The sequence below is a fragment of the Scaptodrosophila lebanonensis genome, unplaced genomic scaffold (assembly GCF_003285725.1).
Source record: "Scaptodrosophila lebanonensis strain 11010-0011.00,11010-0021.00 unplaced genomic scaffold, SlebRS2 tig00000053-arrow-pilon, whole genome shotgun sequence".
In the NCBI taxonomy this organism is placed as follows: Eukaryota; Metazoa; Arthropoda; class Insecta; order Diptera; family Drosophilidae; genus Scaptodrosophila; species Scaptodrosophila lebanonensis.
The window spans coordinates 5,639,627-5,658,743 of NW_022060548.1; the positions used below are offsets into that span (position 1 = coordinate 5,639,627).

General features: G+C 37.4%; 3 protein-coding genes across 3 annotated transcripts; 1 reads left to right on the top strand and 2 right to left on the bottom strand.

Moving 5' to 3' along the window:
* Nucleotides 1–1,323: 1,323 nt before the first annotated feature.
* Nucleotides 1,324–13,252, bottom strand: LOC115624077. Its single transcript, XM_030518667.1, has 7 exons — nucleotides 12,657–13,252; nucleotides 12,306–12,550; nucleotides 5,196–6,044; nucleotides 4,842–5,104; nucleotides 3,497–3,669; nucleotides 2,680–2,803; nucleotides 1,324–1,600 (listed from the first exon to the last, which is right to left on the bottom strand). Exons 1-7 carry the CDS (start codon nucleotides 13,154–13,156, stop codon nucleotides 1,469–1,471), a joined length of 2,286 nt encoding a protein of 761 aa, XP_030374527.1. The 5' UTR covers nucleotides 13,157–13,252; the 3' UTR covers nucleotides 1,324–1,468.
* On the bottom strand, nucleotides 8,469–10,075 carry LOC115623334. Its single transcript, XM_030517605.1, has 2 exons — nucleotides 8,995–10,075; nucleotides 8,469–8,933 (listed from the first exon to the last, which is right to left on the bottom strand). The coding sequence occupies exons 1-2, from the start codon at nucleotides 10,055–10,057 to the stop codon at nucleotides 8,734–8,736; spliced, it is 1,263 nt and encodes a 420-aa protein (XP_030373465.1). The 5' UTR covers nucleotides 10,058–10,075; the 3' UTR covers nucleotides 8,469–8,733.
* Nucleotides 13,253–16,461: 3,209 nt separating the features above from the next.
* On the top strand, nucleotides 16,462–17,403 carry LOC115624076. Its single transcript, XM_030518666.1, has one exon. It carries the CDS (start codon nucleotides 16,650–16,652, stop codon nucleotides 17,340–17,342), a length of 693 nt encoding a protein of 230 aa, XP_030374526.1. The 5' UTR covers nucleotides 16,462–16,649; the 3' UTR covers nucleotides 17,343–17,403.
* The last annotated feature ends 1,714 nt before the right edge of the window (nucleotides 17,404–19,117 follow it).

The following is a 19,117-nucleotide window of genomic DNA, read 5'->3' on the forward strand; positions in this document are numbered from 1 at the left end:
AGCGCCAGTCAGTGATGCATACACCTTGAAAGGGATACATTTCATTGGGGCTTTCTGCGCGGCAAGAACAAAAATTCAATTGCTACATTATATGCCATCTACACACACATTTTGCACTGGCTTAGCAATATTTGAATTCGATACAACCAAGAGATAATTAAATTGGTTACGAAGTTGTCATGTATGATGACATTTTGATGATGGCAATTCTTTTCTACGGAATTTGAATTAAAAAAAGGGCATTTGAAAGTATTTGATTACAATATTTGGCTACAATTACTTTATCTACGTACTGATGAAAAAATTTTGTTTTAATATTTTTTCGAGACTAACAGACTCAAGGAAAAAAAATAAATAGTGTTTTTTTTTAAACATTACCAGACGAGTCGGTCCGCTTGTATGTAAAAGCGCTGGCCAAAAAAATTGGAGCGAGAAAACATGATATGTCGGTACTGAAAATAAATGTGAAGTTAGTTAAGTCTAAGATGCAATGTACGTGTCTGTTTTCCCATAATAATTTTTCTTCTCCTTAATTTAAAATTAAATTGAAATTGTTTTTAAATAATAGAATAAAAATGTTAATGTGGAAATATTGTTTAAATGTTATATGCTTGGCTAAATGGAGAACCAAAGCATTCTATAAGCATCAAATGTTTCGTCCTCAAAAGTTTTAAACTAATAAGTAAGATTCAAAATATTTTGATGCTCAACATCGTATTATTATCAATAGAGTTATTCTAGAATTAAAATGGAGAAAGCAAGTTAATGAAATTCCATGCTATTTCAGGCTTATAAATATTTCTGGAATTTCTCGATAAATATTTCTGGAATTAAGAATCTTTTATCAGCATGCAAATAAAGATTTATAAAAAAAGAATAAAAACACATTTTACATTTCCACTTATAATTTACGTAAATTTATTTGTTTGAGTTTTTATATATCGTCTTAATGCTGGATTGAATTATAGTTTATGTTTTTATATATTTTTCATTTATAATTATTGTTTTATGTCAAATTAACTTAATCGTTACAAATATCGCCATGCAGTCGTCCGTTGCAAAGCAATATTATGGCCATACATATTCTCAATCATTATCAGCATTATCATAATTATAATATGATATACATACTGCCACACACATTTGTAATTTACATAATTTTTAATGCGCTGCTAGGAAACATGAATCACAATATATTTATATATGCATGTATATATGTTTGCTATTATAGTAATACTTATATCCAATAATACAATATGAATGCAAATTAAACGCTGCATTAACTTGCTGCCATATATGCATGTATATGTATCTGTACTTTTATTTACTCTATCAATATAGTACACACGCCTCGACGTACATACATTCGTATGTTTGTATGCTTTATGCTGTTTGCATGCAATGGTTTTTAATTTGATTTACTTTTGCCCGCTCGTGCGTGCAAATGATGACGAAATCAATTGCCGCCTCAATTGCCACCATAGTCGTCGATGAACGTGTCGATGATATAGCGCTTAACCTCATTGATGGATGTGCGTTTGTTGGAGCACTGCAGTCTCTCCTGATGCTCCGGCAGGACCAACAGTTGTTGAAGCTCGCCCTGCAGCGTCCCATGAAATGGATAAAAGCGAAAGTTGTTGTGTAAGAAGCGTGCAGACACACACATATTTAACAATAGTCGCCAGACGTAATTCGACACTTTCAAGTGATTCTCAACTATTTTAATTACTGTAATCATTTCAATTAAAGACAAATCATTTTAATTACAAAATGAACGTGGCATTGCCTCAATGTTGTAAACTCCTCTTTTGCTCCAATACAAATAAGATACAGAGGCAGCAAATATTCTATAAAATGTGAAATGCAACTACACTCAGATCTCATATCATTTTAATTACAAATTATTCAATATTATTTTTCATTTAACATATCAATTTCCTACCATCGTTGATTATCAATTACAAACCAGTTCCCTTAAAATAAACTAATATTTTGAAAAAAAAAAAATGTGTAAATGGTTGAACATTTCCCTTTAAAAGCAAAATTTTAAATTATTTGGTTAAAATGTTTTACAGTTAATCAATTTCCACATATTTCAACATTTTTATGCAATTTCTTATTTTGTACTTGTATTTATTTAAATATTTTCCTAAGACTTCACTAATTTGTTTTTTTCATCTGTGTTATTAACCCGCAAAATGTTTACCTTTAGCGATTTTCATTAGCTTTGGTGTTTCAAAAAATAATAATTACAAAAATGTAGATTAAAATAAAACATCATTTTAAGCACACGAGTGTATCTTTAAGTATTTTCGTCAAACGAATTGCTAATTCTTTTTTGTTGTTGTTCAATATTATTGGGAATTTTAAACTAAACGTTTGATTGAATTCGTTTAATGGCCTTTCATATGTTTTTATGTTCAATTATTTTTGTCGACTAGTGTGCGGGCGATTTATTATTTAATTGGCATTTCAATTGCGCAATGGTGCGTATGCGTTATCAGCAGAATGCAGGACGCACATTTCGTATACGCAACGTTGCACCCAACACCATTTATATTATATAAAAAACAGTTGCTGGCGCGAAATTTATGGTCGCTTTTGGATGCCATGAAGCTACGCTTGAATTGTCGCACATGCCTCTTGGCCAATTATTTTCGAATTTGTCCCAATACTCACATTAAAGCCACGTCCAATTTCCACATCCGCGTCCAGGGGCAACGTGTAGAGGCGCCGCGAAACGACAAAACTATTTGTCCATGAACAGTCGACGTAAATCGATATGAAATCGCCATTTTGTATGCTGTACAAAAATTAAGCATAGAGGGTGAAAAACAAAGCGAAATTAATTAAAACGCGCACACACACACACACACACACACACGCACACACAAGCATGCATTGTAAAAATTGCTGGAGGACCGACAGTCGTGACAAATGGCGTCTACTTGAACCAAAGTGTCAGTTTATATATGTGTGTGTGTGTGTGTGAGTGGGGGAAGCATGCAGAAAAAGGCCTTCGACGTTCATACATATATTGCATGTGCGATATTAATGCGTCTGTATGTGTGTGTGTGTGTGTGTGTGTGTGTGTGCTATTTGCATGTGTGTCAAGTGCGTGCCAAAGTGTTTGTAGACCATGTTTGGTGTCTGCGTATGTGTGCCATTCATGGCACAAACATTTATGCTAATAAATTGAAAATGCAAATAAAACGAAAGTGTCGCCATTGACGACCATCAACAGGCACTCAGTCCGCAAACACACACACACACACACACACCCCGCAATCACACAAATACACAGCAATACACGTACATTTGCACAGTAGCGCACGCTCTGATTGCCAATCAACAGCAAAAAGCATTGACAGCGCCTCTTAAACTGCAGGCAAACGTAAACACAACCACAACCAGATACACACACACACCCACACACACACACGCACACCTACAGAGACACATGCAAAAATGTATGTGGAAAGAGTGTAGAGCATACCTGATAGCCACTTGATGCCATCGATAATCATATAAATTGAATTTTACCGGCAACATTTCCGTCGTATTGTCACGCTCCAAATACAAACGAAGCCCATCTTTGCACGCCTCCAGATATAGATTGTGCGTGGCATTGCGGATCGAGAAAATAGTTGCCGTATTTTTTGTATCGTTCTGTAAAAGTGTTCATAAATGAAGATAAGTGTGCTTTATGGCCCCTTCGCTACAGAAGCAGCTGGCAATATAAGTGGTAGACCCCTAATACGACACTGCTTTGCCGGAACGAAAACTGGCTAGAGTTTTTATTTGGGGCGGGGTTTGCTTTCTTGATTAGACGTGTAAATAATTTGCACAGCAACAATAAAATTGCGTAAAATATGGGCTGCCAAATTGTTAAAACAAAATAACCTTAGTTCTTCTGCAAAATAAAAACCTGTTTCCTCTTTTCCTCTTTAGTTTGATTTCAATTTACTAAAATTGAGTTCTAAGCTGCAAATAAAAATAGTCCAAATCAAGTGCTTTTCAACAATAACCATCGATTGGGTTTATTTTTCATGACATTATTTGTGTGCTAAATATTTGCTTGTCTAACCTATATATGTAGAGTATTTTTGTGTGAAGCCTACACAATAAGGATATTAATGTGGTTTAGAGAATGTCAAGTCTTTTAAGTTGGCAATTCTTGAGACATTATTTAGTTTAAGTTTTGATTTCAATTTACCAATATTGAGTCCTAAACAGCAAACAGGAATATTACAAATCAAGTTCCTTTCAACAATAACCATCGTTTATTTTTCGTGACATTATTTGTGTGCAAAAAATTTGCCTGTCTAACCTTTATAGAGCATTTTTGTGTGAAGTCTACACAATAAGGATAATAATGTGGTCAAGTATTTTAAGCCCGCAATTCTTGAGAGATTCTTTAGTTTAAGTTTTGATTTCAATACTACAAGAAGTCCAAATCAAGTTATTTTCATGATATTCTTTGTGTGCAAAATATTTGCCTGTCTTACCTTTATAGAGTATTTTTTATTAAAGTCTACCCAATGAGGAAAATAATGTGCTTTAGAGAAGGTCAAGTATTTTTAAGCTCGCAATCCTTGAGATATTCAAGAATTTGCAGTTCATATATAAAAACAAACAATTTGTGCAATTTTTGGCTAACATTCCTCAAGCAATTGTTATAAAAAATACACAACTAATTCAAATCAAATGATTACGAAGCTATCTTTCAATTCCTTTAACAATTTGTTCGCTACTAAAAATCTCATTGAAGAGTTACATTCAAGTATTGTGGTACACTAGGAAGAATATAGTCCTCTAATGAAATGAACCCTTCCACTTACCTTTGCTCTCAGCGTGATCATTAATGTAAAGTTCAAAGCATTTCGCCAGTTGCGTATGTAGCCCATGTTTGAGGGTGTGGACGAGGGCTGGAGCGGCGTCACACCCAAACTTTCAAAGGACAAAGCTTCGGCCCCGGAGCCACTACTGTCAGCTGGCGGGATGGACACTGCCAGTGGGGAGTTATAGTCGGCGGTGGCCAGCGGTGGCAGCTCTTCGAAGACGGGCAACTTCTTATAGAATTTCAGTAAATCACTGATATCATCTGAGACAGAAGAAGAATGAAAATGCAGAATGGATTTAAGTTCAATTACGTGACGCTGATTCTGACAAATCCCCACTTCCTTCAGACCTACCACTGCACTCGAAACTGTTGCAGTTCCGCTGCTCGATGTTGTAGCCCTCGCAGAGCAGCGTTGACAGACTCTTTGCTGATTTGCGTTTTTTATGCTGGCGATTTGCACGTGGAAGTGGACGTGGAGGCGGAGGCAGAGGCGGACGTGGCCATGGGTGGGAACTATCATTATGTGCACTCGTCGAGGAATATGCGGACGATGATGAGGACACAAAGCTGACACTTGGCTCCTGTTCATTACTGTCGCTTGTTTTCGGATCCGGGCCCGTACCCGCACCTCCATTCCCATTCCCACTCGCGCTCGCACTCTTACTTCCACTCAGCACATATGTCCGCTTCGGCTGTGAAGTTGTAGTCGTCGCAGTCGGCGCTGTCATTTGGTTGAATTTATGCAACATTTCGTCCGTTTGCTCTTTTATCAAAGTCAGCGGCGGCAGCGGCTGTGGCTGGGAGACTGTGTCCTCGTCCTCGAACTGCGTTGTCCTGCTGCTGCTGCTGCCAGCTTTTTGCTTCATCAGCAGGTTGTTGTCGTTGTTGTCCACTTCATTATTATCAGCATTGTACTCACGCTCATAGACTGCAGGAGCGGCAGTTGAGGCAACCGAGGCAGCAGTGACGCCATCGCTGACATCATTATTCGCCTCGTCGGTCAACTGCTGGCCATTCGCCTCCTCGGAAGTCAACTCTTCATCGTCCTCGTCCTCATCATCGTCGTCTTCGCTGTCACTTAGCTTCATGTTCATGTTAATGTCCACCAGCGGATTGTCCAGCAGGCAGCGTCGAAAACGTTGCTGAACACCTTTGCCGCACGTCACACTACACAGCGTAAAATCACTCCAATCGTCCCAGCCTGAAATTTATGAATGTTGAGCTCCAATTAGCTAATGTCATAGACGAGAATACGTCATTAACTGAAAATAATATAGTAATTATATACACTGGTCGGCACAATTATTTTGACGAGAAGAAAATCATACATTTTTGTCAATAACTGGTTATTGGTTTAAGATATCAAAGGAAACTTTTTTTTTCAAATACATGTTGGTATAACAAACTTAAAAATAATTCAAAGGAGATATTTTTATAAAAGCTTTTAAAATTATAAATCAAGCTAAATTTCATGGGTTGGCATAAGTATTTTGACAATAGATATTAACAAAAAAGCAAAGCTTAATAATAAACCAAACAAAGGAAATTGATGGTACATTAATAAAATGGCTTCGATAACTTTTTGAAGACGTCTTGGAACTGAGTCCACTAAATTTTGAAGGATCTCTAAAGGTATCTCTTTCGAAAAACAATGCAGAAAGTTTCTATGTTAGGTCTTGCAAATGAGTTCTAAATTGTATTTTGCAGTCGGTACAGAGCTATGAAAATTACGACACTATCTTAAATACTTGTATGGAAAGGACGAAGTTATATAAATATTTTTTATTGAAGGTTCTATTTGTGAGACCCACAATAAGTTTGCAATCTTATAATCAATTGGCAGCAAGACTTTGAATTCAAGTTAAATTCCTAATCTCTGCTTATAAGTATTGTTAAATTTTTCGTTTTGTTTTGATGGTTTTAGAGCGTTCAGTGTTAAAATATATTATATTTTTGCTACAAAAAACATTTGTTAAAATCTTTTTAAGCAAAGTTTCAATTACACTGTTTAATAAAAAATTGTGTGGTATAAGACTTGAAACAGCTTTTGTTTTCCGAATTGTTTTATACTGTTTCCTAAATATTTTCTGCATTCAAAATGTTGAATCTGATCAATAGGCAGGCAATAATTTATAGCGTTGTGTTATTTTCTTTATTTTGTGCTTGAAATTTTAAATTTAAATTTTATAAAATTCTGTTCATTTAAGTACATGGCTGAAACGGAAATGAGGGATTTGTAAGGCGTTTTTATTACCGCAATTTGCTGGCGAAAATTCGTTTGTAAACAAGACGGCAGGCAGCCTTAAACTAAAAATGAAACATCAAGCCGCCTGGATTTTATGTCTTTTGCAGAGCTGTTGCTGCTGTTGCCCTCCATGTTCAAAGCTTCTCTTGTAATGTTGCCGCAATTTGCCGCCCAAGTCTGCGGTGTGTGTGTGTGTGTAACAGTGTATGTGTGTATGTGTCCCGTCGCTTGACACAAAAGTCAAGTGTTACTTCCCTCGAGTGCTGCAGTCTGTTTGAAAGCGCCTCGTCCTTGTTGCCCGTCTGAGCAGACGCCTGTTCCATGCCTCGATGAGCGCTTGTTATGCCACGTCATCAAAAAAAAATCTACTTTATTTATGGTACCTATATATATATATATATATATATTTATATATATGTATGTATATACTTCTATACTATATATACATTTCTTCAGCTTTTTTTTATACGCATACACGTAGTACATTTTTGTTTAATAATTTCTGTTAGTTGCGTGGATACTTAAGGGCCAAGTGCCGAGTCTATCAGTCTTCGTAAAATCAATTTTTTTAGTGCAGCAAAAAGTACCAAAAAGACTTGCCATTTTGTGTGCAAAATCGACACAATTGAGGCTTTAAAGGTGCACAGTGTGTGCCTTCAATTATTTTTGGCTGCAAGCTACAATTAAAAGTTCCCGTCAGGAAAACGTTGCTGAAAGACAAAACTAGCATAGAAATTTGAACAATCCAACTAGCGGGTCAAAGGCGATTAAGTAACGGAAAAGGAACAACACACACACACAACATAAGTAGCCCCGACATTTCCCACAAATAGAGTTAAAAGTAGTGATGAGCGTTTCGCGTGATTTTCCGCTTTAAGAAAATAAATAGCAGCAAGGAGGTTGTTGGAGCAAATGCGGACTTTAGAGGTAGATGAAAGATAAATGTACTATATTTTAGAAATAAAGTTATTGATTTTTACTAATTTATATTATTCTATTTAACAATTTTATTTAAAACTCTTGGATTGGAGCAACAATTCATGAGGTAAACACATATTTGTATGTTGATATTTATTCTCTTTTCCAAAAAAAAAGAATTCTATATTCAATTATATGTAAAAATCGTTAAATTTATATTAGCATGCACTCTTATTAAAATATATGTATTTTTTATTGCCGAAAAGAAAAACGTAATATTAATTTTGTATTATTCTATTTAACAATTTTATTGAATACTCTTCGAGTGGAGCAACAATTCATGAGGTAAGCACATATTTGTTTGTTGATATTTATTCTTTTCTCCTAAAAAAGAAATTCTATATTTTTAATATATATGTAAAAACTGTTAAATTTATATTTACATGCACTCTTTTTATTTAATTTTGTATTATTCTATTTAACAATTTTATTTAAAACTCTTGGATTGGAGCAACAATTCATGAGGTAAACACATATGTGTTTGTTGATATTTATTCTCTTTTCCAAGAGAAAGGAAATTCTATATTAGTTATATGTATAAACTGTTAAATTTATATTTACATGCACTCTTACTAAGATAAGAAAATATACTCATAATATTAGTTTTGGACCGAACATGGAAACAATTTCGTTGCAATCTGAACATCACAGCTATGTTGTTGTGAGATTAATCCACAACATCCAGCAGGCCACAGCGATTGAATACTGGCAGTACCCGCTTTACGTTATCCTGCAACTTTTTGTTGTTATAAAGGAGCTTGCGGAAGTTGCGACCCCTCTCATCTTCTTTCACAAGCGCATTAAAGTCGGCATCCGCATTCTGATCGTTGATCATTATAGCCTGGCAGACTAATGACGAAGTAACAGCTGAAGCAAAGAAAATTTATTGTAGAAGACTGCTACAGGTTTGTGTTGCGAGATATCTTACCCAGAAATCGTCCCGATTCCACCTGCAGCACCAATTGTCGCAGCGAGGGTATAAATCCCTCAAATTTGAGAGCTCGTAAGGTTCCAACCAGCACTTCGTGATAGTATTTTACAAGGGCGTCCTGTTGCTGGAAGCGCAAGTCATTCTGTATGGAGGTGTTGAGGAAGTAGTGCAGATCCACAGCTACCGAGGTCCAGCTGCAGAATTGAAAGTCGATGAGGACCATGTCCTGTGGTTTGCGCTGCTCGTCATAGCGCAGCATAATGTTGTTCACCCAGAAATCGCCATGAGTGAGAGTATTAAAGTGTTCCGGTTGCGGATCGTAGACCTGTGTGGCATATTCCACAACTCGTTTCTTCAAATCGAGCAATTTTTGCTGATACTCATTGCCCAGCTCGGAGCATGTGGCTGCGAAGTCTGCCGCCACACCCACCAGATTCTCAAAGATCGGCCCAAAACCTTTGGTGTGACGATTGAACAGACCGCGCTCAAATCTAGTCAGCATATTCGGTCTGCGCTCGTTCAGCACAGCAGCCGTGGCATGCATCTTGGCCAATTTCTTCAAAGCCAATTGAGTGTGCTCGAAATCGAGGCCAGCTAAACGATCGGCTAATTGAAAGTTAAGAACAGCCAGATCCTCGAAAATAATTGCCGCATGCTCGTAGTCCACATGTAATGTTTCCGCAAAGATTTTCTCGTTGTCGCCAATTTCTCGCAAGATTTCGCTCAGCTTGGGCAACACCTTCTCGTACATAAACATTTCGGTGTTGGTCACATTATAGCCGGCGAATATGTTGGCCACAAAGGGATCATTCTCATAGGTGGTCTTCACAATGTAACACGCACTCTCACTGACTTTGGTATCAGAGCGAACGAATTCGACGCGGACGCGTGTCATAACACTGGCATAGTTTTCACCTTTGGCTGTAGCGGGCTTTATGATCAAATCTGTGATCTCTAGACCCGCATCCTGCTTGTGTTTGCGCAGAATGGGCTCCAAATAGGACTCGGTAAGCCATTGTGGTGCCGGATGAAAGTCTTCGTGGTTTGCGATCTCGCCCATGGTTCTTGGTTAACAAAGCGTCGACGCGCGAATTGGTTTGCATTTATATGCGCGTCTGGTTCCCTAGACTTTACGACTTATTTGAATGTTCAGTTAAAAAATATCAAAGTCATTATAGCCGCCGTAAAGTGAACCGACTTAGTTAATCGCCACAGATGTCGTCAGAACGCGCTGGCACATTCAAATAACACTCTCTAAATTTCTACGCCTTTGTGTTCACCGATTTCATCACAGAGAAGTACAAGTACTTAGCCCCGTGGCAAGAATAGATGTATATACATACATAGATAAGTCGCAGATACTAGGTATATGTAAATAAGTAATTTAATCTAAAGCTCTATCTTGTAAGTGTGGATTTAATAAATCATTTGTGTGTGGCGACAATAATCGCGTGCTTTCGTTTATTTTCTTTATACTTCCAATAGACACTAATCCATTCGCCTATTTGCACTATAAAGCCGAAGATAAGGGTTTATGTTAGTAGACACATAAGCTGATCGCTGAGAATGGCACGGCGTTATGTATGCTGAGAAATTCATCTAGTAATGGACACTTTTAGTACAAGTTATCACATGGCTGCCGTATGCGATTCTCTTCCATACTCGTCGTTTAAATATTGAATTATTTAAGCTTGACATTGACTGCAACACTTTGTTCCGATTACTTTATTGCCTAACAATCGCGATAGGTTCTTGAATAGCAGATAGTGGCTTGCTACCAGTAGATAGTTACTTTCCCAGCTACCAGTCACTAATAATAGCATAAAATAAATATTGAATTATTTAAGCTTGACATTGACTGCAACGCTTTGTTCCGATTACTTTATTGCCTAACAATCGCGATAGGTTCTTGAATAGCAGATAGTGGCTTGCTACCAGTAGATAGTTACTTTCCCAGCTACCAGTCACTAATAATAGCATAAAATAAATATTGAATTATTTAAGCTTGACATTGACTGCAACGCTTTGTTCCGATTACTTTATTGCCTAACAATCGCTATAGGTTCTTGAATAGCAGATAGTGGCTTGCTACCAGTAGATAGTTACTTCCCCAGCTACCAGTTACTAATAATAGCATCACTGACGTATTTGCATTTTCATTGTCAAGTTTGCTTTTTTGTGATATTTATGCCCATAATATAGTTACATAGAAGGAGGCGTGGCAGACCCCACAAAGTATATAATTATTCTTACATTCTTGTTCAGTATGACAAGGCGAGTCTATATAATGTCCGTCTGTCTGTATAAACGGAAGAATTTCAGAAAGTAGAAGAGCTAGAATAATCAAATTAAGCATCCAGTTTCTCCTAAATTTTCTAATACAATTTAATTTGCTTGCTGTGTTGGATCAACTAAGCATTTATGTTGACAATTTCTATTTGAAAATTTTTTATTTTTTAATTTATTAATTAGATCAACAAATAGTGCTGTCGATACATATTCAAAAACTATGATTTATATTATAATATAATATTAGAAAATAAAATAAAGATATTTAATAATACAACGTTAACATTTCATTTTAAAGATAGGAAAGCCTAAGAAAAAACTATACAATAACGTCTATTAATGCCTCCGACCCGTTGGCCATTTGGCCAGCTATGCCCCGAATCACTGCCATATGTGGTCAAAGACATTATAGATCTAACAGGCTAAAAGAAAAAATAGTAAGTAGAGAAGGAAAAGTAATTCTACTTAACAGTCTGCCTCATACTTAGTTATTAACACGATCTGCCCAAAAACTGCTGCAGCAAAATGTGGCCGAATATTCACTTCATTTCATTAAATGTTGTGAATAGAATCTTCCAAGACTACTTGTTTTTTTTGTAATAAACGGAAAATACAAAACACTTTTTATACTTTTTTTCATACAGCTTACTAGTATATAAAGAAGAAATCAGCTGAATTTGTATGTTATATTCTTGGAACCTTTGATTTAATAAGATAAATTTCTCCTAGCAGCTGATAACACATGTCTCATACAAATTTTGCAAAACATGGCCAAACTATTTGAAAGAAAGAAATCAACCCGAAAGTTTATTCCATGAAGGAAGTTCTCCTTGCAGAATCTAAAAATTTCATTTATCAGCCAGAATAGTGAAATTATAATGGTCATTGCGTCAACTAATTTAGATTTGTAATAATAACAATTACAATGCCATAATATATCAATTGTTAAATTGTTTCCATTTTGTTAATAGCCGTGACTTTAGATATTATCACTCGGCCGTCTCTAAGCTAAAACTTACCCAAGTGCTTCCAGATGTGGTTCTCGAATTGCTGCGTCCAGCGATGCAAGCCATTTATGCTGATATGCAGCACATCCTTCTCGGCCATGTCGGAGGGCATTTGTTGTGGATGCTGCAACAGCCTTGCAGCTGGGGCAGTGGCAGTCGCAGGCAGCAATTTGCCGAAAGCAATTAATTCCGTGGGCAGCAGTTTCAGCAGATTGGCATCGAAGCACGCCAGTGGCTGTAGTGTGGCATTTAATTGCCTAGGAGGAAGTATCAAAATACGTGTGTGTGTGAGGGAGATGGAATGGGTGTGTGTAAATATTTTAGTCAGCAGCATTTTAATGTTCACACCCCTTAGCAACTTACCCCTCATACTGATATGCTGACTCGGCACTCCAAGCGCTGCCGCTGCCCCCGCCGCCGGCCACGTTGCCATGGCGAGTGACACTGCCCAAGGCAGCGGGTCCAATGGCGTCTCTGTCTGGCGCACCGTTGGCCATTTTTAGGAGCGAGGCACCTTTGTATATTGTCTCGGGCGTTAATGTTATTAAAATGGCGGGTGAGTCGCGACCCTCTTCCGCATGTTCCGGTGCATTCTCATTCAGCTCAACGTCGCTGAAAATTCGCGCGCCGAGCGCTTTCACAATCACTGGACTGGTGCGTATCAGTTCGCCGATGCCTTTGTGTGCACAGCGCTTGGATGTGGATATGGCCGACGGGGTGGGTGCCGCCATCGTCGTTGCAGGCAACAGGAATAGCAATTGCGACACCATGATGAGCACCGCCAGCAGCAGCGATGGCGGTGTCAGCAAAGCGTGCCAATTGCTCAAAATGTGACCGGGCCTCGCCGTTTGATTGCTGGCCATAATGCTAATGCCCGGCACTGTTGGCACTCGAAATGCACGATTTCCTCTCCTTCTGCGTCCTCTACGTCTACTTCGAGTGCTACTGTCGCTTTAATAACGCCCCTCCAATTTGGCCGCCGAGCAGCTCAGGTTGGCATGCCAGCGTCTTGGTTGGATTGCAGTTTTATCTTTCGAGAGCTTTGGGGCCAGCAGAAGTCACGTTCGCTTTTGATTCTTTTATGACGTTGCATTTGCCGCTGCTTTATTATGCGATAATAAAAGAAATGGCACATTTCGTGGCATAAGTACACGCTCACACACACATACATACATATGTATATAAATATGAAAATTTACATTTATATTGAAATATGACTGTCAATGGATTGAATTACTTGTAAGTGCAGTGCGGTGTAGAAATGTGGCTCGGCTTTAAATTATTGGCAAACGGCTATGCACGCCTTTGCAGAAAAAGCTTCCTCCATAAAAGGCATTACTTATATACATAGTATTACAATAATTTGTAAAAAGAGAAATGGTAAGTCCGAACTATATTATTTTAAAAAAAAAAAACATTTTCATCAAGTTAGAAGAACCGTTCTTAAATCCTAGTTTTCTTTATCGATTTCTGCTGTTTGGCGTCTTCAAGAAAAAAGCCTAACATTTTAGGAAACTACATTCGATAAATACAAACTACTTAAACAAAACCTAAAAATAAAAAAAATATTTTGACTTTCATTATTTATTATTACATAATATTATTTATACAATTTTAAAAAACAATCTGAAAAGGCTAGTAGTTATATAGTTATATAGTTGTTTTAAAAAAAATATATACATTGTTAAAACAAAAATGACTACAAAAATAAATTACTGCTAATATTCAAAAAAATGCTGCTTTAATTTATATTTTGTTTTAACGAATTAAAGTTGTGTGTATTTTAAAAATTGGCGCAGTTTTTATGTATATTATTTATTGATAATAAAAATATTTTTATTAATTTTTAGAAAAATCATTGGCTCTATTTCGAAAAAAGGCTTTATTTTAGTTTAATAAATTGCAAAAAATGTAATATATATTATATATAATAGCACCAATTGGTTAGCTAGTGTAGGCGATTAGTAGACAAAGAAAAGGCTTCACTAAATGACAAACGCGTACGTTGAAGAAACGCGAATCAGATTAGGATGCCTGGCGAAATGAGAAGAGAAATGCCAAGGCAGATGCAGCAGAAAATTAAAGAGAATGCAAATAACTTTGCGGAAAAAGCTTTTTAGATTATTGCTAATAAGCTGAGCTGACTACGCGGGAAGATACAAAACGTTGAGCTAATATATTGAGGGTGATGCATTTTATTCGGGGTATGCAAATTTCAATAAACTCTCAAAACTCACTGAATTTATTTACGAGTTATTCCTTCTCGCTTATCTCAGCAGGCATGCACCCAACTTGGCCTGACAGGCTCATGTTTAATATTGAATTTATTGGCCCCATTTAAGTTGAGGCAATGCGTCCTCCTTTCTTCCCCTTATATACGATATATGATAAGAGGCTTGCATTCGTCTGGCTATAAAAATAATTAAACGCAATCCTTTAGCACTGATATGAATATATGCTTTTGTGCGCTCTTAACCCATTCCCCACTTCCCTTTGGCGTTTATCAAAGCCCATTCAATTGCTTTCATATCCTACACAGTTCAGCTTACAGGAAATATATAAATAGCAAAAGTATTATTTTTGTTTTTGGTTTTTTTTTTTTCGACCCAAACAAAGAGATTGCAGTTGCTGTGCTGTGCTGTACTGTGCTGGGCATGAACTGAAAACCATATACGTAGCATAAACGAATAATCATCAAATAGAATTTTGAACGCACCAGAACCAGAGCTAAGCACAGGACATCATACCACACCATACCGATTGCCCTCTGCTCTGTGTCCTTTGTCCAGCTTGGGTGGCTGGCAGTTCGAAACAATAGCAGAGAAATATTTGCGAGATAAAAGTTTGTTGCTTTTGGCCTCGTTTTGGGGCGCAAGGCAGAAACGCTAACAATGTAACAACCGAAACTGAAATCGTTCAAAATGTGCATATCCTGCGCTGCAGGCACATCCTTTGGCATGCATATACCTTCAGATACTATATATATAAAAGGGGATGGTGGTGGCAGTGGCAACAATAATAGCAACAAAGGCCCGTGGCGCTTGGCATTTTGTGGCAGTGTCGCCCGTTGAGTTATGCAAAATGGACAGAAATGGACAACAAATGCGACCGAGCGCTCAAAATTGAGCTCTCAATTGTTTTATGGCTTACATGGCCCAGAAAAACGACCGACTTATTGTCCCAACCCAGCTTTCCTCAACGGTCGTCAGTCACTTTCATCTCCCGCTTGTCTCCGGGGACGGCAATCAGTGTAATTGTTATTGTTTTTTTATAGCATGTTGCTCAACAACTATCACTTATACTGCTGCATTCCATTCCAAAGGTTGAACGCTGCAAATTGCTTAAGGAATGGGAGGCATTGTTTTTCTTCTAGCCACAATTTGTTAAAAGCTTTTTTGAAGTTCGAGTAAAAAGTATGCATAAGTTTTACTTCAACTTGGTCTTATCAATTTTGTTTTTTTTTTTCATATTTTTGTTAAGCTTTATGCGAATATTTTATAAGCTTTTATTTATAGTTTTAAAGTAAATTTAATATATGATGACAAAATGTTTGTTTTCAAATTTCAACGGTTTTTCGTGAATTAAAGAAATTGTTAAAACTTAAATAAAACTTCTAATAAATAATACTTGTTTTTACTAAAATCTGTTAGTATTTCGATTTATTTTTGAAGCATTTTATTTCTGTAAGATTGAAATGATTCATAATTTGTCTAACAATGTGAAGCACACCTTTATCTAAAAAGGACCATTTACAGCATTTGCATCGATTTGTTTAGGTAACTATAAATTCTAAACCTAATCCTAAGCATGCCAAGCTGTTCATGAGTATTTTATGTTAGAGATCAAATATACATTATATTGCTATATACTTATTTTCTATACCATTACTGTTGTTTGACAATATTTTAAATAAACGATTTAGGTTCATTATTCTGTCAAATTGGTTGAAAGTCCGACAGTTGCATAAACTAACTTTGTGTAATTAAGTAGATAAGGCTAAGCTGCCTGTACTCTTAACATGAAGATATCTTTAACTCACTTGTAAATTTATAATGTTTTTAAGAAATGTGAAGAAACTTCCAATTACCAATGGTTCAATAGATTATCGATATTATACTTTCACTTAATACTTTACTAAAATGTCAATAATATTGAAATAATCTTCATGTGTAGCATGCCATGTGCTTGCTTGTCATCGGGCAAGCCATCTAGAATTTCAGTTTTCTTTCTAATTCAAATAAAAACGCATACACACACACATTTATTCGATTTAAGAAAATATCGGCACGGGGAACAATAACAACCACAAACGAACAGCAAAAAAGAACTACACAAATAACCGCCCTAATCATAACTATGGACAGTCGAAAGAAGAACATTGCAAATTCACCGGGGGACGAAACTGCCCCTAGGTCAGCCTTGAAGCGGAGTTCGACTACGAAGAAAACCCAACGAACCGGTATACCTGGAATTCGCAACCGGGTCGGCTTCGATCAAGGCAATGTGAAGGTCACCTCTCATATACCGACGTCGCAGCGTACGTACGGTTTGATTAAGGCTGTGAAGACTCTGACTCCATTCCCAAAGATGAGCTCTCCGCTAGATCAGCGCTTGCTTCTGCTGCGCTTAGAGGCTGAGAAACAGCAGACCGATGCGGGTGGTGAAAGGGTAGTAAAGGAAATAATAACGCCCAGTGAGTCGCCTACTCCGGAATCTGAACTCTCACTTATCGGACAGCAGCAGTTGGCCACAGATCGAAGCAGCATCACTCTGATGAACCGTAGCGCTACCCTGGATCAGTCATTCGAGTCACGTCGCAAGCGATTCTACGAGGCTGAGTTCACAATTGCCAAAGGCAAGAAAATGAGCGAATTCATGCATCCCCAGCTGCCTGCTGAACGCTGGCTGTCCTTGAAGGAGAGCAGAAATGTGATCAATACTGGATTTAGCATGCACGGGCGCGACTCACAATACTCCACCACTTTAGGGGAACTGGAGAAGATGTGCCGAAAGTTGAATATCAAAATCACGCGAGGTTTTGAACTGTAATCAATCAATCCGCGTTCTTCTCTAAGTGTTTTGCAAGTGTCAATAAAGTAGGTTAGGGTTATGTGTTCCTAGTGTTATTATTGAATATAATTTTTGGCTTAACATTATACAAGTATGTCTTTAAAGATTGATAAGTTAATGGGAAGAACAATTCTACACTTCCAAAAAATTAAATGGTAGAAGTTTTCCACTCACCTATTGGTTAGGTAACGATTTAGTTGTTTTTTCAATTAAAATGGATTTGTTGGAATTTTTTAGTCATTCAATAAAAATGCTCGTTTTGGATTTTCCAATATAACGCTCAGTTTTGTATTTTGGGGCAATACCATACATAATTTAGGGGCCATAATTTGGCATTTAGACCTGTTTATTCTTCGCTAACTACTAATCAGAATATTCCTAATATACAAATTAGTCTAAAAGGGAGGAAATTGTAACAGAACTGTGTGGCCATTGTAAATGAAGTTATAAATGGAACCATGGACTTTCAGCCCCTTAAATGACTGTTCAAGGATACATTTAAAGGAAGACTTGAACAAATGTTGTGTTTCTGCATTAATTAATATCGAAAACTTTTCTTGATATACCTCAGTCACTTGACGTGATAAATTGATGTGGGTCCATCATCACTGCCATAAAAATATTTTCAATTTCAATGAAACCCTCAAAATAAAAAAAAGGGAGCACAGAAGAAAACAAATTTATTTTTTCGGGTATTTTGAAGTTTATTAATAAAGGCAACGACCACAGCAAGGCCAGAGATGTTCGTCCGCCCACACACTGAAGAGCTAAATTTTGAAAATGGCCGACTATTATTGCAAATAAAGTAAAGGCCAGTTGAATGTCACTTAATGTGTGTGCTTGGGATTCTGTATGCGTGTGTGTGTGTGTGTGTGTGTGTGTGTGTGTGTGTGTGTGTGTGTGTGGGTGGGTGTGCCCTGATGTCCTGTGCTGGAGTGCTGGTGTGCGTGTCTGCCATTTCGTGTTGATGTTCGACATGATTGAATATCAAAAAGCAGTTGCCACGCAAATCTCTGGCATGTTCCAGCCTGCCCGATAGCGATGTGAACAAGTGAGTGCAGGCAACCAGTCAGTTAGCTGGCTAGCAACAACAAAAGATAGGTAGGATGAGTTGGAGGAATTCAGTATAAACAACAGCAAGAACATGGATTCCCAAGGGACTCGTGAAAGCGATAGCCCAACCATCCATCCATCCATCCACCCACGCTTATGCAAGCCACGCGTTTAAAAGCTCAGCACGTTTTTCAAAAAGTTCCACAAGTGGTGGCCTGCTTTGGGCTTATTTCGGGGGATTTTGGGGCCTGGGCGTAGGGCCAAATTTTCTGCGTAAAACAGCAAAAATATTTTGTGCACAAATTATTCCTTAAATGCCAGCCCAAAGAGACATCAAGCGAGCGTTGAGTTCAGACTTGGGACCTAAACTTGCTGCGCATGTCTGTCCGTCTGGTCTCTGTGGGGGCGGAACAGCTTCGTTGCTTTTGACTTCTTTCCCCCCATTTGTTTGTATGGCACGCATACGCAATTATCCTGAGGGACAACTGTCGCTTTTTATCTGCACGAATGATTAAGCGGAAAATGTTTTAAAATTAATTTTATAGTGTTGGCACACAACCAACTGGTCGTATGCGTAATCTAGACAACCATTTGTATTATTGAAAACTATATTGGCGCACACTCAACTTGTTTGTTCGTCTTACATTATGGCTTAATCTACAAACCACATCGCCTCTTACTTGCATATCTCTAAAAACTTC

Bases quoted from the DNA above. Each gene is read 5' to 3' on its own strand.
- LOC115623334 (XM_030517605.1), bottom strand. From the start codon at position 10,057: ATGGGCGAGATCGCAAACCACGAAGACTTTCATCCGGCACCACAATGG. The intron at 8,934-8,994 runs GTAAGATATCTC...TCTTTGCTTCAG, and splicing joins GGAATCGGGACGATTTCTGG to CTGTTACTTCGTCATTAGTC.
- LOC115624077 (XM_030518667.1), bottom strand. From the start codon at position 13,156: ATGGCCAGCAATCAAACGGCGAGGCCCGGTCACATTTTGAGCAATTGG. The intron at 6,045-12,305 runs GTAAGTTTTAGC...CATAAATTTCAG, and splicing joins CCACATCTGGAAGCACTTGG to GCTGGGACGATTGGAGTGAT. The intron at 5,105-5,195 runs GTAGGTCTGAAG...CTTCTGTCTCAG, and splicing joins CAACAGTTTCGAGTGCAGTG to ATGATATCAGTGATTTACTG.
- LOC115624076 (XM_030518666.1), top strand. From the start codon at position 16,650: ATGGACAGTCGAAAGAAGAACATTGCAAATTCACCGGGGGACGAAACT.